At 51.8% G+C, this 25870-nt stretch overlaps 1 protein-coding gene across 4 annotated transcripts in view; it reads left to right on the top strand.

Moving 5' to 3' along the window:
* XG (Xg glycoprotein (Xg blood group)) overlaps positions 1-25870 on the top strand; it is a 51565-nt gene that overhangs the window by 3273 nt on the left and 22422 nt on the right. The window contains exons 2-12 of one of the 4 annotated variants that reach the window (XM_040266402.1): positions 3918-3962; positions 4405-4428; positions 5386-5448; positions 6328-6387; positions 7974-8030; positions 8389-8448; positions 9767-9808; positions 11107-11151; positions 12842-12877; positions 14790-14900; positions 16457-20295. In XM_040266402.1, the coding sequence (XP_040122336.1) occupies positions 3918-3962; positions 4405-4428; positions 5386-5448; positions 6328-6387; positions 7974-8030; positions 8389-8448; positions 9767-9808; positions 11107-11151; positions 12842-12877; positions 14790-14900; positions 16457-16473 (560 nt within the window). In that variant the 3' untranslated portion in view covers positions 16474-20295. Of the gene's footprint in view, positions 1-3917; positions 3963-4404; positions 4429-5385; positions 5449-6327; positions 6388-7973; positions 8031-8388; positions 8449-9766; positions 9809-11106; positions 11152-12841; positions 12878-14789; positions 14901-16456; positions 20296-25870 lie in introns of those variants that run through there. The other 3 variants (XM_040266403.1, XM_040266405.1, XM_040266404.1) reach the window with 3 other exon arrangements.

Below are 25870 nucleotides of genomic sequence, written 5' to 3'. Positions count from 1 at the left end.
CTCTTGGGCTTCCCTGGTTGCTCAGACAGTAAAGAATCTGCCTGCAATGTGGAGAGACCTGGGTTCAATCCCTGGGTGGGGAAGATCCCCTGGAGAAGGGAAAGGCGACCCCCTCCAGTATTCTGGCCTGGAGAACTCTATGGACTGTTAAAGTCCACGGGGTTGCAAAGAGTTGGACACGACTGAGCGACTTTCACTTTTCCAGGGATGCACTTCAATGCTTTCTAAGGCCCAGGACGCCCCGCAGAGCAGGCTGTCTGTCATCCAGGTTCAAATGTCAGCACTGCTGCGGCTGAGAAATCCTGCCTGAGCACTGCTGCTGCGGCTGCTGCTAAGTCACTTCAGTCGTGTCCGACTCCGTGCGACCCCATCGACGGCAGCCCACCAGGCTCCCCCGTCCCTGGGATTCTCCAGGCAAGAACACTGGAGCGGGTTGCCATTTCCTTCTCCAATGCATGAAAGGGAAAAGTGAAAGGGAAGTCGCTCAGTCATGTCCGACTGTTAGGGACCCCGTGGACTGCAGCCCACCAGGCTCCTCCATGCATGGGATTACCTGTGTACCTTTCGCATCTATCCGTGTGTCTGTCAATCCATTTAAAAGTGTGTCAGTGTACCTATCACTGTATCTATCGTCTATTTTTACACACCCTATCTTCTATTTCTCTATATAATTATTATCAGCCCTATACCTATTTTTCTAACATCTAACTATATCTCTCATCTGTCTCTCTAATTACCATCTATTCCCTGTGATCCACGTATCTAATTATCATCAGTCATCTATCCATCTGTTGCATGCTAAGTCTCTCAGTTGTGTCTGACTCTTGGAGACTTTTTGAGACTCTTTGCGACGACGGGCTATGGACCGTAGCCCGCCAGACTCCTCTGTGAGTGTGATTCTCCAGGCAAAAATACTGAAGTGGGCAGCCACCCCCTTTTCCCAGGGGATTTTTCCCAACCCAGGCTAGTTTTATCTTGAAAATCCCTCTGGGACATCCCTGGCGGTCCAGTGGCTAAGACTCTAAGCTCCCAATGCAAGGGGCCCCGGTCCCATCCCTGGTCAGAGAATTAGATCCCATGTGCCAACTATCTGGCACAGCCATAAATAAAAATATATACATATATATATATATATATTAAAATCCGTCCTAATTAGCTCTTTTTGGAAGGTAAGGGGGTATGGGGTTTGACGCTAAGACCTCCCACCCGAGTCGTTTTAAGCCCAAGTCCTTTTAAGCCCAGGTTCCCAGGATGTCAGCCATGGGGACCCGCGTGGTGAGCCCAGAGCACATGTGGGATGGATTAGAAACTGCCGGGCCTACTAAAGAAAGCAGATGGGAAACAGATCTTGTGTTCCAAGCCCCGTCCTTAGGCTCTGAGGGGAAAAACAAAGCTGGTGGAAATAACTGCTCCGGGAGAGCTGCGTCTCCCACACCCCATCCCCCCTGACATGGAGCCCCTGGAATCAGCATCTTCGGAGTGATGTGAACCTCGGGGGGCGGGGCTATACAGTGATGAGGCGGGGCTATAGAGACTATGATGGGGCGGGGCTAGGACGTGATGGGCGGGGATACAAAATGGTGGGGCGGGGCTATAGAGTGGCTGGGGCGGGGCTAGACTCTGACGGGGCGGGGCTAGGACGCGGTGGAGGCGGGGCTACAAAATGGTGGGGCGGGGCTAGGACGTGGTGGAGGCGGGGATACAAAGTAGTGGGGGCGGGGCTAGACCGTGATGGGGCGGGGCTGGACCGTGATGGGGCGGGGTTAGACCGTGACAGGACAGGACGGGGGCTAGACCGAGTGCCCTTCCGGAGACCAGAGGGAGCCTGGTAGACTCCAGCCAGGCCTGCAGGACAGGATCGGCTCCACGCCAAGGGGGCGGGGGGCCCCTGGGTGGAATCCGCCTGGTCTGTGAGTCACGCTCAGGGCTCTGCAAAGAGCGCCACACCCATGACCAGCAGGGGCCGCTTCCCCCGTGACCTCAAGTCGTCGCAGATGTTGTTATTCATTTGCTCAGTCCTGTCCGACTCTCTGCGACCCCATGGACTGCAGCACGCTAGGCCTCCCTGTCCATCACCAACTCCCAGAGTTTACTCAAACTCATGTCCATCGAGTCGGTGATGCCATCCAACCATCTCATCCTCTGTCGTCCCCTTCTCCTCCCGCCTTCAATCTTTCCCAGCATCAGGGTCTTTTCCAATGAGTCAGTTCTTCGCCTCAAGTGGCCAAAATATTGGAGTTTCAGCTTCAACATCAGTCCTTCCAATGAACACCCAGGACTGATCTCCTTTAGGATGGACTGGTTGGATCTCCTTGCAGTCCAAGGGACTCTCAGGAGTCTTCTCCAACACCACAGTTCAAAAGCATCTGTTCTTTGGCGCTTACCATTGTTTATCATGAGAAGCATCTGCAAACGGAAGGAGGTTGCTGGAATGAGAAGTGGGCATGGAATGGGGTAGGGTGGGGGCAGTTGGTTTGTCTCCAGAGCCAGTGGGAGAGGGGGCGCACCCTGGCTTCCTACGGCCAGCAGCCTGGCTCTGGAGGCTTCTAGTCCCCAGAGGCAGCCAGATGCCCTTTTTGGAAAACACCCAGGTGCTGCCCAGGCTGTTGTGCAATGGATTAGAGAGAGACCGGGACGAGATAAGTAGCAGAGGCTCAGAACAGGGAGTGGCTGGACTCTCCGGTTTGAGAAGATTGTTGAGGAGTTTGCCTGGAGCTCCAGGGACGAGCCTGGTGCGAGAGGCTTGTAAGCTGTCAGGAGCTGATTGCATGGGCTTCCCTCATGCGGTGGCTCAGGTGGTAAAGAGTCAGCCTGCGAGGCAGGAGACCTGGGTTTGATCCCAGGGTCTGGTAGATCCCCTGGGGAACGGCATGAGCACCCACTTCAGTATTCTTGCCTGGAGAATCCACATGGACAGAGCAACATGGCGGGCTATAGTCCATGGGGTCATAAAGAGTCAGACACAACTGAGGCACAAACAATTTCACTCTGATAGCCTATAATCGAACAGTGTGTGAAAAAAGAATAGATACATGTGTATGTATAGAAAAATACTTTTTGTATAAGTACAAGAAGGCAATGGCAACCCACTCCGGTGTTCTTGCCTAGAGAATCCCAGGGTCAGGGGGAGCCTGGTGGGCTGCCGTCTACGGGGTCGCACAGAGTCGGACACGACTGAAGCGACTTAGCAGCATAACTGAATCAGCTTTCTGTACATCTGATCCTGACACAACAGCGTAAATCGACTGTGAAAGTATTCGTCATTCAGTTCAGTTCAGTTCAGTTCAGTCACCCAGTTGGGTCCAACTCTGCAACCCCATGGTCTGCAGCACGGCAGGCCTCCCTGTCCATCACCAACTCCCAGAGCCTACTCAAACTCACGCCCATCAAGTCGCTGATGCCATCCAACCATCTAACCCTCTGTCGTCCCCTTCTCCTCAGTCGTGTCCGACTCTTTGCGGCCCCGTGGACTGTAGCCCACCAGGCTCCTCTGTCCATGAGGTTCTCCAGGCTAGAATACTGGAGTGGGTTGCTGTTTCCTTCTCTGGGGGAATCTTCCAGACCCAGGGATCAAACCGGGGTCTCCTTCATCTCAGGCAGACTCTTTACCAGCCGAGCTACCAGGGAAGCCCAGAAATCAACTATAGTTTGAATTTAAAAAGGATGAGGGTGCAGTTATCTTCCTTCACGATCTCTTTTGCTGTGGGCAGAGCCTGCTGGGAAAGCTAGGAATAAGAGGTTGTTTGGACAGACACACGACTGGGGCGCTGGAGGGAGGGGTGGAACCCTTCTTCTCTGCTGAGCTCGGGGTGGTGGGAGTGAGGTTGGCGGGGGAAGGTATCTGGGCAGCTGGGGCCGAGGAAAGCCGGGTGGCCGGCTCCATCCCGCCGTGACTGACGCCCTGTGTGTTCTCGCAGGTGAGAATGGGGACTTCGATTTGGCTGATGCCCTCGATGACCCGGGTAAGTGAGTCTGGCAGCCTGCTTCAGCTACTCCTTGCTCCGGGTTGGGTGGGGCCGGGGTTCCTTCCTAAGGACAACTTCCTAAGGTACAAACAAGAAGGTTCACTCCACCCCTCAACCTCCGCACAGCTCCAGGGAACACTGGGGTGCTTGCATTTGCTCCAGAGGCCACTGGTGGGCTTGCATGTGAAGGGACCTTTTGTCCTTTGAGTCCCCCGCCCCCTCGAAGACGGAATGGAATTTGTGTTGGTACCTGGCGCGCTGAAGTCCACTGGGTCCCAAAGAGTCAGACACGACTGAGCGACTGAACTGAACTGATCGTATCTTTGTTAGTGCCTTGAGGTTTTCATTTTTTTTTTAGAAAAAAATTAGGACTTTAATGATTGTTTCTTTGAGCCGCACAAAACCCCTGGCTTATTGCACATATGTTCTCTGTCCACAGAGCCCACCAAGAAGCCAAGCTCAGGTGAGTGACTACCTGACCCAGTGGAGTGGACAGACACCAGGCTGCCCCACCGCAAGCTGAGGTTTTGGAAGGAGTTTATCGCATCTTCCCAGCATGCTCAGTTGTGAAGAATCCGCCTGCCAGTGCAGGAGACGAGAGTTCCACCCCCGGGGTCAGGAAGATGCCCTGGATGAGGAAATGGCAACGCACTCCAGGGTTCTGGCCTGCAGAATCCCAAGGACAGAGGAGCCTGGCGGGCTACAGTCTATACTGTTGCAAAGGGTCAGACTGAGCGCCTAAACCACAGCAACGATAGGGTCATGGAGGGTGTGACTGATGGACAGATGTTTAAAGCAAGCCCAAGTCCTTCACGAAATGGATCGCAGAATCACAGTGCTGCTGCTGCTGCTGCTAAGTTGCTTCAGTCGTGTCCAACTCTGTGGGACCCCATAGACGGCAGCCCACCAGGCTCCCCCGTCCCTGGGATTCTCCAGGCAAGAATACTGGAGTGGGTTGCCATTTCTTTCTCCAGTGCATGAAAATGAAAAGTCAAAGTGAAGTCGCTCAGCCGTGTCCGACTCTGTGCAACCCCATGGACCGCAGCCCACCAAACTTCTCTGTCCATGGGAGTCTCCAGGCAAGAATACTGGCGTGGGCTGCCATTTCCTCCTCTAGGGGACCTTCCCAACTCAGGGATCAAACCCAAGCCTTCAGGGAATAAACAGGTCTTGTTTGCTTCTTACATACCTTATAAACGCTAAACAGTTTGGTAAGTGTATGTAGTTTTTTTCAAGTTCTAAACTTTCAGGTTCTGCTTCTAGTGTCTAAGTAGTTTTAAGCCGATCAATGATAATCTATATTTCATGAGCACCAACTGTGAATAAAATATAAAATCTGTTGTCAAGCTTATATTCTCATTTTATAAGCTGCTTCTGACATTTTTCTCTTCTTAACATGCAATGTCGTTTTTCCCCACAGGTATCTACCCCAACCCGAGGCCCCCCTACCACCCACAGCCTGGAAATCCCGACAATAGTGGAAGTAAGTATGTTCATTCATTTCAAAACAGCTCTGAACCTGCCCACTGGAACTCAGGGACGGTCATGGGGGCTGAAAGAAGCCTTTGCTGTTGTTCAGTCCCTCAGTCGTGCCCGAGTCTTTGGGACCCCATGGACTGCAGCACGCCAGGCCTCCCTGCCTTCATTATCTCCCAAAGTTTGCTCATATTCATGTCCATTGGGTCACTGATGCCATCCAGTGGTCTCATCCTCTGTCGTCCCCTTCTCCTCCCACCTTCAGTCTTTCCCAGCATCAGGGTCTTTTCCAGTGAGTCAGGTCTTCCCATCAGGTGGAGTCCTTCCATTGAACGCCCAGGACTGATCTCCTTTAAGAGGGACTGGTTGGATCTCCTCGCAGTCCAAGGGACTCTCAAGCATCTTCTCCAACACCACAGTTCAAAAGCATCAATTCTTCAGCGCTCGGCCTTCTATATGGTCCAACTCTCACATCCATACATGACTACTGGAAAAATCATAGCTTTGACTAGACGGACCTTTGTCAGCAAAGTGATGTCTCTGCTTTTTAACACACTGTCTAGGTTTGTCACAACTTTTCTTCCAAGGAGCAAGCAGCTTAATTTCATGGCTGCAGTCACCATCTGCAGTGATTTGGGGGCCCAAGAAAATACATACTATACAAACCCTAAATAGTTAGTTTTGTGAGTGTGTGTATATAGATTTTTGAGGTTCTACTTCTAGTGACTAAGTAATTTTTACCCTATTGATGGTGACCTATTCTTTATGAGCACCAACTGTAAATAAAACATAAAGTGTACAGTCATGCGTATATTCTTGTTTTATGAGCTGCTTCTGACCGAAGGACATTTTTCTCTTCTAATCATGCAATGTCGTTTTCTCACAGATATCTACCCCAAGCCGAGGCCCCCATACCACCCACAGCCTGGAAATCCCAACGGTGGAAGTAAGAATGTTCATTCATTTCAAAACAGCTTTGAACCTGCCCACTGAAACTCAGGGAAGGTCATGGAGGCTGAATGAAGCCTTTGTTGTTGTCCTGCTGCTAACTTGTGTCTGACTCTTTGCGACCCTATGCACTGCAGCACACCAGGCCTCCCTGTCCATCACCATCTCCCGGAGTTTGCCCAAACTCATGTCCATCGGGTCGGTGATGCCATCCAACCATCTCATCCTCTGTCATCCTCCTGCCCTCAACCTTTCCCAGCAGCAGGGTCTTTTCCAATGAGTCAGCTCTTTGCATCAGGTGGCCAAAGGATTGGAGTTTCAGCTTCAGCATCAGTCCTTCCAATGACTATTCAGGACTGATCTCCTTTAGGATGGACTGGCTGGATCTCCTTGCAGTCCAAAGGACTCTCAAGCGTCTTCTCCAACACCACACTTCAAAAGCATCAATTCTTTGGCGCTCAGCCTTCTTTATGATCCAACTCTCACACCCTTACATGACCATTAGAAGAACCAGAGCTTTGAGTATACAGACCTTTGTCGGCAAAGTGATGTCTCTGCTTGTCTACTGGGGGGTATTTCTTGCTACAGTGTTTTGGGGAAATGTGAGTTGAACATATTTTCATGGGCTTCCCTCCTGTGGGCCCCAGAGAATCATAGATGCTGGCCAGCCTGTAAGATGAGTCACTACTCGGGTCCTGGGAGACTCATCTGCCCAGCAGCATGCGGGGCCAGCCTCAGGCTTGGGAGGGGACCGTGACCGCGCGTGACTCCGGGCTCCAGCAGCTGACACATTTCAGAACAGAGGAAGGTTGCTTTCTGGCTTTTGTTTTTAAAGCCTGCTAGAATCTAGTGCCTTTAAAATGGTGGTGGTGGCCCTGAGTAATGAATGACTATTTCCTGTGAGTTACGTGGGCTTCCCAGGCGGGTAAAGAACCCGCCTCACAACACAGGAGACTTAAGAGATGAGGGTTTGATCCCTGGGTCCGGAACGATCCCCTGGAGGAAGGCATGGCAACCCACTTTAGCATTGCTGCCTGGAGAATCCCCATGGATAGAGGAGCCCGGCAGACTATACTCCACGGGGTTGCAGGCAGTCAGACACGACTGAAGCAACTCAGCACACACGCATGGTACATTCAGTTCGCCACACAGCAGAAATGAACACAAGACGAACGAAGTAACACGTGTGCGTCTTAGTTGCTCAGTCGTGTCTGATGACCCTGTGGACTGTAGCCCGCCAGGCTCCTCTGTCCATGGGATTCTCCAGGCTAGAACACTGGAGTGGGTTGCCATGCCTTCCTCCAGGGGATCTTCCCCACCCAGGGATCGAACCCCGGTCTCCTGCATTGCAGGCCTATGCTTTACTCTGTGAGCCAGTAGAAAGGTGACTATACTCCAGTAAAAACTAATGCTTCAAAAGAGCTTTATGCTCGGGGATTCTGAGCGCCAGAGATTCCGTGGAAGCGATAAACAGCAAAGGTAAATTAGCCAGAACGTCATTTTGTAACCGGCCTTTTGTATTATGTGAATGGTTTGTCTCGGGAAGGTGTCCCTCTTTTCCTGAAATCACGTGTTTCCCGACAGATATCTACCCAAGGCCGAAGCCGCCGCCTCCTCGCCCGCAGCCTGGTAACAGTGGAGGTGAGTCCTCAGGACTAAGATGCCTTCCGGTAGCGTCTTCGGAAGGACTAAGACGCCTTCCGGAACATGTTTTGGAGAATTTGGTCCTCGATGGTGAAAGACGCGTTGCATTTGAAATACGCAGAAGCTCTTTTTTTTCTTTTTTTTTTTTTAAGCAATTCTTTTTAAAGCGTCCTATATTTATATTTATGGTGGCTGTATCGGGTCTTGGTTTCGACCCGTGGATCTTTCGGCACGGGTTCTCCAGTTGTGGAACCCCTCTCTCCATAAGCTGTCCGTGCGCCCCTGATGCGTGGGCTTGGGTGTGCAGGGGGCTCCCCGGACCGCGGGCTCTGACCGCCCTCTGCTCTCTCCACAGGCTTCCTGAGCGACTCGGACCTCATCGACGGCGGCCGCTACCCACCCAGGCCGCCCGCAGGTACGTGCGGGCTTCTGTGACCCCACCCCAGACCCCGCGAGGAAGGTGGTGGGCTGTGGACTCGCCCCTCCAACGTCTGGGGGGCGGGGCGGAGGCGCGTCCCTGAAGCTGTCCACTCGCGCGGTCTGCAAGGTGGACGGAACCGGCCATAGGGCTGATGCTGCTTACAAGTCGGGGCTGTCTCCATGTAAATATGTGTGTCTGCACGTGTGTGTGTACACATATACATACCTCCACTGACACGCGTACTTATATACATGTCCGTGTACATGTGTCTATCTATAGACATATATCTATACCCGTAGATGTTTACCTATATCTGAATATATATTTATATATATGGTTATCTATAGGTATATGTATATCTGTCTATATCGATCCCTATATCTATATGTACATCGATCTATATGTTTATCTATATGTATATCTGAATATATATTTATATAAATATGGTTATCTATTGGGCTTCCCTCCTTGCTCAGAGGTTAAAGTGTCTGCCTGGAATGCGGGAGACTCGGGTTCGATCCCTGGGTCGGTAAGATCCCTTGGAGGAGGGCATGACAACCCACTCCAGTCTCCTTGCCTGGAGAATCCCATGGACAGAGGAGCCTGGCGGGCTGTAGTCCAGATAGTCGGACACGAATGAGTGACTAAGCACACACACACACCTCTCTTCACACAGATGTCGTGTCTATACAAACCTTTGCAGATGTGTCTCCGTGTATCTTCCCCCCAAAAATGCATATTTAGTGTGATGTAGTTGACGTATAGCATGATAGAGCTGGGTCCCTGGAGGCGGGGGGTAAGCCTGTCTTACTCTGAAACCCTAGATCGGCATTGCTTGGGGGGCATGCCTAATTTCTGAAAATACACAGCTTTCTGAAGGGCTCTCTGTGGCCTGAGCTTTTCCATCCAGAAGCCATGACTCTGGGGGAGGGACTCCCTCGAGCATTTTCTGGAAGGTCCTGAGCTTTTCCACCACATAGAGCTCCAGACAACTCGGTGGACAAGACCCTGTTGCTGGGAAAGTTTGAGGGCAGGAGGAGAAGGGGGCAACAGGGGATGAGATGGCTGGATGGCGTCACGGACTCGATGGACGTGAGTCTGAGTGAACTCCGGGAGTTGGTGACGGACAGGGAGGCCTGGCGTGCTGCGGTCCATGGGGTCACAGAGAGTCGGACACGACTGAGTGACTGGACAACAAGCACTCGTTTTGGGGTGACTGTTGGGTCTGGCGTTGGTGCCAGCCGGGCGGATGCCTGCTGGACCCCAAGGTCCACGCTCCGAATAGCTGTCACACCCCTCTTCTCTCCTGCAGGAGGCGGCGGAGGCGGGTACCAGCCGGGGCACGACAGCTACGGTAACGCGCCCGCTACACGCAGCGCTGGGGCCCGTGGGGGTGGCGGGCCTGGGTGGGCTTTTCCGGGGCTCCCATTAGAGCTTCCTCCTGGGTCTTGGGTGTCGGCCGCGTCACTGCTGACCCTCAGCTTGGCTTCGTCCAGGTGTCCAGGGGCGGACCCCACACCTCTCTGTCCAGGTAACAAGACACAGAGGGCCCGGCTGCAAGCCTCATTAGGCAGAGAACAGCCCAGGAATTGTGGATTCTTTATGTGAATAGTGCATTATGCCAAGAGTGAAAGGAATTTACCCCGGTAGTAATAAACTCCATTCTTGTCTATACCGAGCTTTTCTCAGAGCAAGGGGTGGATCTTGAAATCTCGAGAGGGTCTCTGGTGCTGTAAACTGAACTTGGGAGCAAGTTGGGCCAGAAAAGCAAAATGCATTGGGTTCCTGTTTCTAAACTGAGATAGAATCCACATGCAACTTTGTACAAAGTAGTCATGTGATACTTTGTAAAGATAGTTGCTGGTGCTGTTTAGCCGCTAAGTCGTCTCTGCCTCTTTGCGACCCTGTGGACTGTAGCCCGCCAGGCCGCCAGGCTCCTTTGTCCATGGGATTCTCCAGGCAAGAATACTGCACTCGGTTGCCATGCCCTCCTCCAGGGGAATCTTTCTGACCCAGGGATCGAACCCGGGGTCTCCTGCATTGCAGGCGGATTCTTTACCATCTTGAGCCCCCAGGGAATCACTTTTTAAAAATTACTCCCTGGGGAGTTCCCCGGTGGTCCAGTCAGTAGGACTGTGGGCTTTCACTGGCAGGATCTGAGATCGGTGCCTGGTCAGGGAATTAAAATGCTGAATATCCTACCTGCAGCCAAAAGCAGGAAAACAAAATTGCCCTCTGGACAGAAGAAGGTGTGGAGAAAGGGCCTTTATTTCTCAGTCACTGAGATGACTATTTGCTGCCTGTGGGGCATGCTTCCGGCCCTTAGGGACTGGACTTTTCCCTGGACGCACTGAGAAGTGGGGTTTTGAGCTCAGGCAAGCCCCCTCTGTCTGCAGCTGGGGGTCAGCGTGCCTCTGGCGTTAGCAGAGCTGCTGAACTTGCAAGGTGAGCTCAGCCCCACTCGGTGCGGCCAGGGAATGTCCCAGGGTACGCTTGTCTGTTTCTCTGGCTCGGGGAGAATCAGGGTGGGGCTTTTGCCCGGATGTCACAGCCTCTGCTTCGGGGTCCTGTCTTTCTCGAAGCTTCCTTTGGGGGTGTCTGCGGCATTTCCGAGCCTTGCCTTCTTCTTCACGTGGCCTTTCTGTCCTGCAGGACGAGGAGGGCGCTACAGACCCGGCTCCCCTGGCATTAATTATGGTAAAGGAGGTCTTTCGTAAAAGTCAAACCAGGAGAAGTTTTTTTTGCTGAGGATCTAACGCCTGTGTGGGCGCTATCTGACCACCTGGGTCTCTGATTGGCGTCCTCACTGCGCACCGAAGCTGGGGAGGGGTTTGCCTGGGACGCGGGTCGCAATCTTTCCAAGAAGTGCAGGCTTGCTCATGCATGTTACTGCCTGTGCACACGCGTGTGGGCATGTGTGTGTCCCCGCACGTGCGTGTGTGCGCGTGTGGCTGGGAGGGCGCTTGCGTTTATACCTGTGGACCTCTGTCCACGTGCACCTACACGCCGTGTATCTGTGCATGCGTGCATATGAATCGGAAACACACATGCCCGTGTGTGTGCGCTGTGGGTGTGCGGGTCAGGGCGGATTGTGCACGTTGACATATGTGCAGCTCTTGTGTGTTCATGTGTACATGTGCAGGCGTGTACTGCGCACACGCATGTGGAGATACACACGTGTGTGTCCGCGCTCATCTCCACGCAGGCACAGTGCCTGTGAGGCTTGTGTGCATGCCTGCCTGTGTGCGCACATGGCTGTGCCGATGTGTGTGTGGACGTGTGCTTGTGTTGTACATGCGTGCATATGTGTATACACGGGTGTGCATGGGTGCATATGGGTGTGCCGATGTGTGTGTGTGGACGTGTGCTTGTGTTGTACATGCGTGCATATGTGTATACACGGGTGTGCATGGGTGCATATGGGTGTGCCGATGTGTGTGTGTGGACGTGTGCTTGTGTTGTACATGCGTGCATATGTGTATACACGGGTGTGCATGTGTGCATATGGGTGTGCCGATGTGTGTGTGTGGACGTGTGCTTGTGTTGTACATGCGTGCATATGTGTATACACGGGTGTGCATGGGTGCATATGTGCGGATGTGTTGTGTGTGCATGTGTGTACGTGCATGTTTATGGGTGTGTGTTGTGCGCATGTGTGTGTGCGCATGTGTGTATGTGGGATGTTGTGTGTGCCCATGTGTGTATATGGGTGTGTGTGTGCATATGTGTATATGGGTGTGTGCGCCTGTGTGTATATGGGTGTGTGTGTGTATGTGCGATGTTGTGTGTGTGCACATGTGTGTATATGGGGGTGTGTGTGGGGGTGTTGTGTGTGTGCGCATGTGTGTATATGGGTGTGTGTGTGATGTGTGTGTGTGCATATGTGTATATGGGTGTGTATGTGGGATGTTGTGTGTGTGCACGTGTGTGTATATGGGTGTGTGTGTGTATGTGGGATGTTGTGTGTGTGCATGTGTGTATATGGGTGTGTGTGTGTATGTGCAATGTTGTGTGTGTGCGCATGTGTGTAGATGGGTGTGTGTGTGCATATGTGTATATGGGTGTGTGTGTGTATGTGGGATGTGTGTGTGCATGTGTGTATATGTGTATGTGGGATGTGTGTGTGCATATGTGTATATGGGTGTGTGGTGTGCACGTGTGTGTGTGCGCACGTGTGTATATGGGGGTGTGTGTGTGTGTATGTGGGATGTGTGTGTGCATATGTGTATATGGGTGTGTGCCCGTGCTCTTGTGCACCCCTTTGTGTGTATCCCTACACCCTGAGGTGACAGCCTCACCCCCGTCGCCTATGCCCACCTCCCAGCAGCAGGCAGCCCGTGACCAGCTCTTCTGAATACCAACTGACCGTGTGCTTGTCCCCTTCCAGGTGGAGACGGCTACTCCACGCAGGGCAACCTGCCAGGTACGGCCCAGGGGCGGGGATTCTGGGCTTCCGAGGGCCAGGCTCCCCACATGGCTGCAGAGGGGCTGGGGCAGGCGTAGTGTTGTTTCCACGGAGGGCATTCAGGGACCACCTTCTCTCTTTGTGTGGGTGTTCAGAAGCTCCTTCCAGTTGGGGTCTGTCCCACGGGGGTCAGAGAAGGAGATCTGGGGACCGACTCAGAGCTGCAAGATGCCTGATGCTCTGGGGAGCAACTCGGAGCTGAAAGACACCTGAGGCTCTGCGAGCGTGGCTAGGGTGCTTGGAGCTCCTGCTGCCCACCGCCGGCACCCGTTTCGTTGACCACAGCTGACCTCAAGCCTTGAAGGAGAGCAGCAGAGAAACCACAGCCTTCACCCCCGGAGAAGGCCCCAGCAGGGCCCCGCCCGCCGCGTCACGGGTGCGCATGGGAATCCTGGGGTCTGGCCAGTGGGCGTCAGCTGTGTGTCGCTGGGATGGCAGAGGCCAGCCTCTCAGGGATCTGGAGGCTGACACCAGTGCAGGGCGACGGTGGACCTGCCCGGCTGACCCCAAGGCTTTGAGGGAGAAGAAAGGGACAGAGCTGTCTTTCTAACCCATAGACCCAGGACCAGGGTGGGGCCACAGGATTGCCGTTTGCAGAATGTATTGCCGTTTCCAGGACGCATGGGTGTTTGCGGGACGTTTGTGAAGGCCATGGGTGCTTTCCTTCTCGTGGACTGAAGGTAGGGGAAGGAGAGGTGCTCCCCAGACAAGAATCAGGTCTGACACACGGCTTCCTGGAGTCCGTGGCAAGACAGGGGCTTCCCTGATAGCTCAGTTGGTAAAGAATCCGCCTGCAATACAGGAGATCCCAGTTCGATTCCTGAGTTGGGAAGATCCCCTGGAGAAGGGATGGGCTACCCACTCCAGGATTCTGGCCTGGAGATTGCCACGGACAGAGGAAGCCTGGTGGTATGCAGTCCGTGGGGTCACAGTCGGACATGAATGAAGCGGCTAAGACTTTTTCACTTTCGCCAGGACAGAGGACTCACCCAGGATTGGGATGGGCTGGAAGACAGAACGACTGCTCCTGGATGGGACATCTCCAAGGCACGGTCTACAGATGTGTGGGAGTCAGGCAGGACAGGACACAGAAGTGTTGTGCTAGCTTTGACTGAACGGAGCCCCAGGAACTGTACTGTTTGTGGGGCCAGAGTATGGAATGTGATGGATGTGGGGGCTCCAGGGGTAACTGGCCGGGTGACCCCTGGGCTGCTCTGCACTTTATACACGCATTCCCTTGGACGGCAAGGAGACCCAGCCAGTCCATCCTAAAGGAAATCAGTCCTGAATATTCACTGGAAGGACTGATGCTGAAGCTGAAGCTCCAATCCTTTGGCCACTTGATGCGAAGAGCTGACTCATTGGAGAAGACCCTGATGCATGGAAAGATTGCAGGCGGGAGAAGGGGACGACCGAGGATGAAATGGTTGGATGGCATCACCGACTCCACGGACATGAGTTTGAGCAAGCTCCGGGAGATGGTGAAGGACAGGGAGGCCTGGCCTGCTGCAGTCCATGGGGTCGCACAGAGTCGGATACGACTGAGCGACTGAAGAACAAGAGTTAACATTTTCTGTCCCCAAAGATACAAATTCATCCAAACCCACCCATTAAATTAAATATATATATATCTATACCTTCTGTACAAAACCACTGGATGCCCCAGACCGATCAGACGTGGTTAGTAAGCACCCTTTACATAAAGCAGGATGCATCCCTTGAGCTCCTTCGATGAATTCCATCCTTTTCCCCTGAATAGGAGGGCGGGGAGGGCCGGGGGCGGGGGTGAGTGGGGAGTCGCTGACAATACACGCTGTCCCCGCTGGCGCTGTTTTTTCTGAGAGCGTCTTGTTCCCCTGGATTCCCGCAGGCGACACAATAGCGAAAATTGCATCTCCCATTGTCTCCGTGGTGGTGGTGACGCTGATCGGGGCGGCGGTCAGCTACTATAACCGGAGGAGAAACTGTCTCAGGACAAACGGCAAGTCTTCCCCCCACCCGCAATTGTGTCTGCCTTAACTGGTAGAGCCCGATTTTTAAAAATGCATACAGATACATGAGTGACTGAAAAGAGGCAGGCCCGCAGATACAGACAACAAACAAGCTGGTCGTTCCCAGTGGGGAGATGGTAGAGGGCAGCGGTTAGATGGAGGGGAGGGGATTAAAAAGAACCAGCTAAACGGCAACCCACTCCAGTCTTCTTGCCTGGAGAATCCCATGGAGAGAGGAGCCTGGTAGGCTGCAGTCCACGGGGTCTCAAAGAATTAGACACGGCTCAGCGACTAACACTTACTTACTTACCATGTACAAAGTAAATAAGCTACAAGGATATATCATTTGGAACATCGCCGGCTACAATAGGACCAATATTTCATAATGATTTTAAACGTGTGCTGAGTCACTTGCATCTTGTCTGACTCTTGGTGACCCCGTGGACTGTAGCCGGCCAGGCTCCTCTGTCCATGGGTTTCTCCAGGCAAGAAGACTGGAGTGGGTTGCCGTTTCCTCCTCCAAACTTTAAGTACAATCTATAAAACTATGGAATCACTCTGCTGCCCATGAGACTTCCCGGGTGGGCTCAGTCTTAAAGAGGCTGCCTGCCAAAGCAGGAGACACAGATTCGATCTGTGGGTCGGGAAGATCTCCCGGAGGAGGAAATGGCAGCCTACTCCAGTCTTCTTGCCTGGAGAATCCCATGGACAGAGGAGCCTGGCAGGCTACGGTCCACGGGGTCGCAAAGAGTCAGACACGACTGAACACGACCTCCAGGGAAATGAGTTTGTGCAGAGGGCGGTGGGGGCAGGAGGGTAGGGCTTCTGTTTCAACTCTGGGTCTAAGCTCCTGGGCTTGCAGAATTACAAGTGCCGGAAGCTACCCTTGGGAGCAGAGATCCTGGCTGCTGATCCAGGAAAATTCCTAGAGACGTCGCTAAAGAGGTGGTTGGGGAGAGATGCTTTCCTGCGGAAGAAGCAACAGCTCAGAGGTTAATCTGGATTCTCTCAAGCTTTGGTCCTGAGACCACTCATGTCGGCATCTATCTGGGTGTTGCCAGAGTGAGGTTTCCACCACCCGTGAGGGAAGCTATGAAATACCTTCAAAATCTCAATAGCTGCCCTCTGCCTCCCTCTGCTGGTGGTTGGGTGGTATTGACTTACACCCTGGCCAGGAAGTGCCTTGGTCTATACAACACCCCAGCCTGAAAGTTTGCCGGGGGTGAAGCAGAGTTTCTGAAAAAAAATAAACCCACTTACATTCTGGACCACATACCTCATCACAGATGCTGTTGTTGAGTCCCTGAGTCGTGTCCGCCTCTTTGCAACCCCATGGGCTGCAGCTTGCCAGGCCTCCCTGTCCATCACCAACTCCCGGAGTTTACTCAGACTTATGTCCATTGAGTCAGTGATGCCATCCAACCATCTCATCCTCTGCCGCCTCTGCAGTGAAAAATGTTAATAGTGCTTTAAGATCAATCCACTGAAGTCTGGGGTTTTTATTCCCACCTAACTATGTTGTCTTGCTTTCCATGTTTCCTTGCAGAACCACGCACTATCTGAGGTCTTCAAAATCCACCCACCGCTCTGAGAAAGCCTCCGTTCAGATGACAACCCTGTCGATCCTGTGGGACGTCCCTTTCATTCTTGGCTTCACCCGCTGCCCTGGAGGGTCTTTTCTTCTGTTTGCAATAGACGCGCTGCCCACAAAGAAGGGGGTTCCTAATTCCTCAGATATACTGATGGGAGCGAGGTGGACAGCTGGATCTTGGATTGTAAAGAGATTGCTTGATATGTGGGTTCCATCGGCCATGCGGGCTGAGAGGTTCCGACTCTGGTCTGAGCTCTGGAATGTGTCCTGCTGGGACCACGGGCCACCGATGTGGTCAGAGCACACAGGAGCCAGGAGAATAGCTGGGGGGTCTCGGGTAGGGCTGCCGTGGAGGACTTCCAAAGGATGGAAGTTGCTGCTTGGGTTTCTAGCAAGCTGGGGAGACAAGCTTTGCTGATGCTACAGGTTCCTTGAAAAAGCGAAAGTGTTAGTCGCTCAGTGGCAACCGACTCTTTGCGACCCCCTGGACTGTAGCCCACCAGGCTCCTCTGTCCATGGGGATTCTCTGGGCAAGAATCCTGGAGCGGGTTGCCATGCCCTCCTCCAGGGAATCTTTCCTGACCCCGGGATCCAACCTGGGTCTCCCGCATTGCAGGCAGATTGCTTTACCATTTGAGCCACCAGGGAAACTAAACCACCTTTAGCTAACATCAGGAATCCGGACCCGTTCACCACCGCCCGTGAATCAGAAATGAATGTGTTTCTACCCTAAAGGGCAGCATTTGAACTTTATCTCAGCTCACAAAAGTATTATCACCTGCAGAGGATGAGGCTGGATTTCTGGAAATTTAAGTGCAAGGCCCATGATGCGGAAACCTGCTTGGGGAAGCGATCTTGGGGTGTTTTGTTTTTGCCATGAAATTGTATGGTTTGTACTTTTTTTTTTTTTCAGAACATGGGATAGAGATTTTGAGATGTCAAGACTTTTTTGCATAATTTTTGGTCTTGGATCCTCTGTGGGTCCCAGTTCTTAACACAACGTCAGCGCTTTCCTTAGTGTATGCTTTTCTTTTTCCTGGACTAACTGTCTACCCTCAGCATCTAAAAAGTAGCCCAGCTGCTTGCTGGGGTTTTAGTCGTTCTTTAGGGGAGAGGAGAGAGTGGGTGGTTTGGGCAGATTAGTGTAGTCTGATGGACTGAGATGGATGCTGATGGAACGTTTAGGGTTTGAGTATCGGAACCAAAGAGGAAGACGGTCCTTAGAGTCTGGAGCACAGAAAGACGATGCACGGGAATCCTAGATATTCACGCCTGGGTGCTCCCCCTTAGGTACCTGCACCCCAGAGTTCACTGTACCACTATCCACGGTAGCCAAGAGGTGGAACGCCTGAGAGTCCATCGATGGGGGAATGGGTCAAGAAGACGTGGTCCATGGAGACAAATGGAGTATTCCTCGGCCGTGAAATGGAAGGCAACCATGCCGCTTGCAGCCACGTGGGGGGACCTGGAGAGTGTTACAGTAATGAAGTAACTCTGGGGAACACAAACGCCATATGATATCGCTTACGTGCGGAATCTAAGACAACGGGTACAAATGAACTTGTTTACAAAACAGAGATGGACTCATAGACATAGAAAACGAGCTTCTGGTCACCAAAGGGGAAAGCATGGAGGCATACATGAGGAGTTTGGAATGAAGAGATACACGGTACCATATGTCAAATAGATAAAACAGCAAGGTCTTACTGTATAGCACAGGGAACTCTACTCAAAACGTGGTAATAAATGATAATGGAAAAGAACCTGGAAAAGAATATAGGTGTATCTCTATGAATAACTGAAATTGCCTTATGTGTTAGTCGCTCAGTCATATCGGAGTCTTTGCGACGCCATGGACTGCAGCCCACCAGGCTCCTCTGTCCATGGGATTCCCCAGGCAAGAGTACTGGAGTGGGGTGCCATGCCCTCCTCCAGGGGATCTTCCTGATCAGTGATGGAACCTGGGTCTCTTGCACTGGCATTTGATTGTTTATCAACTGAGCTACCAGGAAGACTATGCCTGAAAGTAACACAACATTGTAAACTGCCTACACTCAAACGAAAACGAAACGAGAACACCCTCTCCAAGTATAAACCACTGTCTGCAAGGGTGCTGACCCACCTCCAACTCTTAATGTAGGGAAAGCAAATCTCTCTCTTTCTCTCTGTCACACACACACACACAGGTCTCAAAATTCATGCACTGGTGTCTTGACCCTTGAGATCTCAGAGTGAAACCTTACGTGTCAAAAGATCGGGGACAGCTGTGATCAGTTAAGACGATGAGTTAGAACAGGAGGATGGCTTCTAAAGCAACATGAGCTGTGTCTTTATAAGAGGGGAAATTCAGAGACACACAGAGAGACACCAAGAGAAAAACCTGAGTGGCTTGGAGCAGGCCAGCCACAAGGCAAAGAGCTATCGCAAGCCAGGACAGAGCCCTGTGTAACCTTCAGAGGGTGTTCCTGCCTGCCCACCCCTTGGTCTTGGACTTCCAGACTCTGAAATGGAGAGAAGACACATATTTCTTGTTTCATCTGCCCAGTTTGTGGGATTCTGTTAAAGACATCCTTAAAAAGTCATACAGAGATGAATATATTTGGGGTACATAGTTGTGAGGTGTGTTTTTTTTTTTCTAATTTAAACGCGAGAATGAGGACTGCATCTAGCTTGTCTATACAGGTCATACAGGAAGCCAGGCATGATTAAACTCTGGACTCAGGCCCAGAGCATGAGATCACAGTCTGGCTTCTCCAAGTTGAGCTGTGTGACCCTAGGCAAGTTGTGTAACCTCTCTGGGCTTCAGTCATCTCATCTGGAAAACGAGTGTTAATGGCATCTGTCTTCCAAAACGGTCGTGAGGCTGCGGTGGTTCAGCCGCTAAGTCGTGTGCGGCTCTTTGCAGCCCCATGGGTTGCAGCCCTCCAAGCGCCCCAGTCCATAGAAGTTTCCAGGCAAGAACACTGGAGTGGGCTGCCATCTCCTTCTCCAGGAGATCTTCCCAACCCAGGGACTGAACTGCAAGTCACCTGCATGGGCAGGCGGATTCTTTACCCCTGGAGCCACCAAGGAACTGTATCCTATATTTTGAAAGATTTTAAATAGTCTCACCTCAGAAAGAAAGAATGATGTCACAGGGTGGAGACATCAGACAAGGCTACGGTGATCATCCCCCTGAAAACTAGCTGCCACGGTCATCCCACTGAAATGTATCTGCGATGCTCATCCCACTGAAATGTATCATCATCCCACTGACATGTATCACCATCCCAATGTACACCTTAACCTTCTGCAATGTTACGTGTCGATTATATCTCAGTAAAGCTGGGGGGAAAGAGTTCTTTCTGAATTTTTTCTGCGAGTATTTTTGCTTGGATTCTGTAGGCGTGCGGCATGCCACGAGCACAGTTGATCTTTACAGTGGCTCTGGCGAGACTTTCCTCTTTCTTTCCACGGAAAACTCACTAGACATTTAATATTCTGCGACAGCGCATTGTATACACATGTATATATCTGGGACAGAGCCGCTCTCTTAGTGACCATATGTTTCTGCTGATGTGATACAATCTGACTTTCAAATTGTGCTTTCTTCTGACTGCCACGAGTCTTGTTCATTTTGAGGACTGTTTCAGAGGATATGTGCGTGCATCTGTTCTTTTATCTTCCTTCGGGTAATTCAGTGTGGATTTGGTGGCTGTTTCTTGCGTAGGTTTGGAGGACTCCTTTGTCTGTGCTCAGAAATCAGGTTCCTTGAAACTTCTTGTGGTCCACGTTCAAGATTTGCAGCATCTCCGGTACGTCACATCGAAGGAGCCACCGTGTGTAGCAGAATCATCTTGACTTTCAGCAAATGTTTCCTAACATCTTGTTGTTCAATTCTCTCTTTCTTTGTACCCTCTAGCTTCTTTTATCCCCCCCCCCCACCCAAAACATTAGCTTCATTATTTTTTTTTAAAAAACTTTTGTATTAGAGTATACCCAATTAACAAACACTGTTGTGATAATTTCAGGCGGACAGCAAAGAGACTCAACCATATATATACATGGATCCATTCTCCCCCAAACTCCCCTCCCATCCAGGCTGCCACACGAAATTGAGCAGAGTTCCCTGTGCTGTCCAGCAGGACCTTGCTGGTTCTCCATGTTAAATACAGCAGTGTGTCCATGTCCATCCCAGACTCCCTGACTATCCCTCCCCCATCCTTCCCCCTGGGAACCATAAGTTCATTCTCTAAGTCTCTGAGTCTGCTTCTGTTTTCTAAGTAAGTTCATTTGTATCCTATCTTTTCAGATTCCACGTGTAAGGGACGTCATATGATATTTCTCCTTCGCTGTCTGCCTCACGTCACTCAGCATGACACTCTCTAGGCCCATCCATTTCACTGCAAACAGCATTAACCACCTCGCTTCTTATAAAAACTCCTTTGAAAGTGAAAGTGTTAGCCACTCATTGTGTTCGACTCTTTGAGACCCCATGGACTGTAGCCCGCCAGCCTCCTCTGTCCATGAGATTCTCCAGGCAAGAATACTGGAGTGGGTTGCTGTTTCCTCCTCCAGGAGATCACCCCGACCCAGGGATCGAACCTGTGTCTCCTGAGTCTCCTACATTGCAGGCAAATTCTTTACCGCTGAGCCACCTGGGAAGCCCACACATCTGGAAACAGTCACCACCTGCCATGTGGTTTTAGAATAAGCGTTAGTCTTGGAGGGCTAAGTCAGTGCCTTTTCTGCTTTCTTTCTTTGAAATTAAAAAACACGTATTTTTTCAACTTTTGCCTGCTGTGAGTCTTTGTTGCAGTGCTCAGCCTTTCTCTGGTTGTGGCACTCAGGCCGCCTAGCTGTTCCACGGCATGTAGCATCTTAGTTCCCTGACCACGGATCGAACCTGCGTCCTCTCCATTAGAGATCGCTAACCACTGGGATACCCTTCTGCTTTCCTTGGAGTAACAATGTGCTCAAGCGCAAGTTCTGTCTGAGCCACAACAAGCCCACTCTCACTGGCGAAAAGTCTCCTGAGATTTCCCAGCAAACAGAGAAGATGCAGGGAAACGTGAAAACAGGATCAAGGTGTCCAAGAGCCAGTCCCATCCCGTGAGCGCTTATTTGCAGGTCAGACTCCAGAGGGAATAATAGAGTCAGCTTGTCCGATTTCACATCGCGTACTATTCTGGGCCTGGGTGTTGACAGGCTTCAGTGGGTGTGGGTTGGCGTCTGCCCAAGCCATGTCTTCCTAACGGAGGCTTGTCCCCCAGAGTTCCAAATATAAATGCAGCGTGTTCCCCGGAATCCAGCAGAGCTATGAGCACATCTGTGCTTTGCAGCCGTCTCTCCTTTATCCTGGACACCTCCCTCCCCATCCTTCTAGAACAGGTGTGCGGCAAAGATAGCTGCTTGTCCACAAATAGCTGGGCTCCATAAATGGTCCAGGGTTGGACAGATGTCCCAAACTCCCCTCAACTGAAAATCAAAGTAGTGCTTGGATGGGACGCTTTTGAACTGTGGTGCTGGAGAAGACTCTCAAGAGTCCCTTGGACTGCAAGGAGATCCAACCAGTCCATCCTAAAGCAGATCAGTCCTGAATATTCAGTGGAACGCCTGAAGCTGAAGCTCCAATGCTTTGGCCACCTGATAAGAAGAGCCAACTCACTGGAAAACACCCTGATGCTGGGAAAGCTTGAAGGCGGGAGGAGAAGGGGACGACAAGATGAGATGGTTGGATGGCATCACCGACTCGATGGACATGAGTTTGAGCAAGCTCCAGGAGGTGGTGATGGATAGGGAGGCCTGGCGGGCTGCAGTCTGTGGAGTCTCAAAGAGTCGGACACGACTGAGCAACTGAACAACAAGTGGGACTGACGAACAGAGAACATTTTGCCGCTGGAGTGGAGGGTTGGGGGCACCACCTGGCTCTCTCACCTTTGGCTGTAAACCAGAGGGGCATTAATTAGAGAGATGAGACCACTGCAATCGTAGCCAAGGGCACTTTCTCGCCTACCTCCTCTGCTCAGAATTCTGTTCTCTCTCTGTCTCCCATATCCACTTCCAGCACCTTATAAAGTATGACTTTCAATTGTTTATGGCCTGGCTTCTCCCCACCTCTCCGACTAGAATGTACACTTGGAAAAAACATGGATGTGTCTGTAACTCCTAGAACCATGAGTGGCAAAGAGCAGTGAAGTGAAAGTCGCTCAGTCGTGTTTGAATCTCTGTGACCCCACGGACTATAGCCCTGCCAGGCTCCTCTGTCCATGGGATTCTCCAGGCAAGAGCATTGGAGTGTTGCCATGCCCTCCTCCAGGGCATCTTCCCGACCCAGGGATCGAACCCGCGTCTCCTGAGTCTGCATTGCGGGTGGATTCTTTACTATTGACCCACCGGGGAAGCCCTAAGATATGGATATATATAATTGTAACCGTGGTGCAGACAGAGAAGGAATACATATATATATATGTACTGTTGCCTGGAGAATCCCATGGAAGGAGGAGCCTGGTAGGCTACAGTCCATGGGGTCGCAAAGAGTCGGACACGACTGAGTGACTTCACTCACTCACTCACTCAACATATATATATACTGCTGAATTTGTTCTCATTGTCTTGCTTGTCTTTCAAGGTTACTCACAAGGCTTTCATCACAAAAATGCGGCAAGCCATCCAGCCAGTTGGCATACTTTTCTAGCTTGTGGGCTTGAACTATGTCTCGCAAAGGGCCCTGTAACTTGCCAACATTGCATCTGATGTAGCAAGCAACGACTCATATTCTCCAAACAGCGTCTTGGGAGAACGCAGGCTCAGTTTTGCAATAGACAAACATCCTTTGTGAGGCACCTGAGAGCTGAGACCGCCTCGGGCTCACGGCACCCACAGGTCATCTGGCTCCCTGGATAGCACCCCCCACCCCCAAAGGAACCCAGCTGCGCCCACGGCAGGATGTCTGCTCTGGGTTTAAAAATGGACCTAGCCTTTGCCCGGAGATCCGGGAGGATTGCCTGTGGCTGACTGCCTTCAGCTCTGTTTGCTGTTGTTCAGGCACTCAGTCATGTCTGACTCTTTGTGACCCCATGGACCGCAGCACGCCAGGCCTCCCTGTCCCTCACCAACTCCCAGAGTTTACCAAAACTCACGTCCATCGAGTCGGTGATACCATCCAACCGTCTCATCCTCTGTCGTCCCCTTCTCCTCCCGCCTTCAATCTTTCCCAGCATCAGGGTCTTTTCCAGTGAGTCAGTTCTTCCCATCAGGTGGCCAAAGGATTGGAGCTTCAGCTTCAGCATCAGTCCTTCCAGTGAATATTCAGGGTTAATTTCCTTTAGGAGGGACTAAATACCTCTGCCATAATAAGGAATGAAACTGTGCCATTTGCAGAGATGTGGGTGCACCCAGCCTCTGGGGTCACAGTCGGACACGACTTGTTAGGACCAAACGGAAGCCAGGAAGCCAGGACAGACACTCGGGCAGGCTAGGCCCGAGAAAAGCTGAGGCTCTGGGAACTCCCGCAGGCAGTGTAGCTCGACCAATCAGAAAAATCCCCATAGCCCCCGCCTGCGCCAGACCCGAGCCAATCCAGATAGGGATGCGAGGTTTAAAAGTCCCGCGCGCGCGTATGGTTTAACCAATCAGCTATGCTGTTACAGAAACAAAGAACCGTCTGTATAAAAGTATATGTGATTCAGAGCTCAGGGCCTTTGTGAGATTCCACTGTGCTGGATAAAACCTAGGCCCTGGCTCGAGCTGGTAATAAACCCCTTTATGCTTTTGCATTGCTGTGGACGTCTTATTCTCTCAGTTTTGGGGACTCGGACTCTGGGCATAACAGACTGAGCGACTTTCACTTCACTTCACATATATACTATTACACTATGTATAAAATAGCTAACTAATGAGAACCCATGAACAAAATACATACGTGTGTATGTATGACTGAATCACTTTGCTGTACACCAGAAACAACGTGTTGTTGCTGTTGTTTATATGCTAAGCCATTTCTCCCTCGTCTGTGAGCCCATGGACCGAAGCCCTCCAGGCTCCTCTGTCCTTGGGATTCTCCAGGCAGGAATACTGGAGTGGGTTGCCATGCCCTCCTCCAGGGGGTGTTCCCGACCCAGGGATCGAACCTGCGTCGTTTCCTGCATTGGCGGGCGGATTCTTCGTCACTGAGCCATCAGGAAAGGCCTTCATCTGTTATACTCTAACAGAGAAATTTTTTTTTTGAAGTTACGAAATAAGGCCTTCCCACATGGTGCTCGTGGTAAAGAACCCGCCTGCCAGTGCGGGAGACTGGGGTTCCATCCCTGGGTCGGGAAGATGCCCTGGAGGAGGGCATGGCAACCCACTCCATTACTCTTGCCTGGAGAATCTCATGGACAGAGGAGCCTGGCGGGCTACAGTCCACGGGGTGGCAGAGAGTCAGACATGACTGAAGCCACTCAGTACACTCGCAGGCAGTATGAAATAAACATGAGAACTGGAAAAAAGAACAGACGCAAGCACCTCTCCAGTTCCCCTCACTTGCTGCCTCTGGCTTCCACCTACTTCCCCCACTCTCTAGCCACAGGGTGCTCCAGCCATCCCAAGCCCACAAGTCAGCAATCAGAACCCACCAGGGGGAGGGAAGCTTGGTAACAGAGGGTACGACCCCAACACGCAGTCTCCTTTGGCTCGGGGTGTAATGAGACCCGGGACTGTTTGTCAGAACATCCCAGAAGATGCTGTGACCCGTGGAAGCAAAACCCGGGGTGAGGAGGACTTGGAATGAAGTACAGGTTAGGGTGTCCGGCTCCCGTGGGTAGGAGGGGGTGATATCTGCTTCCTCCAAACCTATCAACCCGCCTCGTGGTGTTTCCTGGACTTCCCGAGGGTTGGGCAGAGCGTGGAATTCCTAGGATGCTTTATGAGCGGTAATGAAAGGGTGGGTTCAGGGATGAGGCGGCCAGGAATCTGCCTTCTCAGGACTGCGTTTGCACTTGGCCTGGAAGGGTCTCATTTTCTCCCCCAAGGCAGGAGAAAGTGCCAGGAACCACCCCCCAACCCCTTCCCCAGCCTGGAATGTGGCTTCTTTAACCCTCTCTTTCCCTCTGGGCCAAAGCAATCTGCTTCCTCCCTCCCGTGTGTGCTTAGTAAATGCGTGCACTCAGGCATCCGTGAATTATTAATTCACTCATTCACCCACTCCAGCAGACGAGCGCTCATTCACGAATTCACGCACTCACCCCTTCTTGCAAGCATTCATTCATCTACTCAGGCAGGCACGCAGGAACTCATTCATTCATTCCCTCAGGCACGCACACGGGATCTCATTCATTCATTCACTCAGGCATATATGCATGAACTCATTCATTCATTCACTCAGGCATGCACACGGGAACTCATTCA

The sequence above is a fragment of the Oryx dammah genome, unplaced genomic scaffold (assembly GCF_014754425.2).
Source record: "Oryx dammah isolate SB20612 unplaced genomic scaffold, SCBI_Odam_1.1 HiC_scaffold_23, whole genome shotgun sequence".
Lineage (NCBI taxonomy): Eukaryota > Metazoa > Chordata > Mammalia > Artiodactyla > Bovidae > Oryx > Oryx dammah.
The sequence above is the reverse complement of the archived record's forward strand: the minus strand, read 5'-3'. Positions and strand labels throughout refer to the sequence as shown.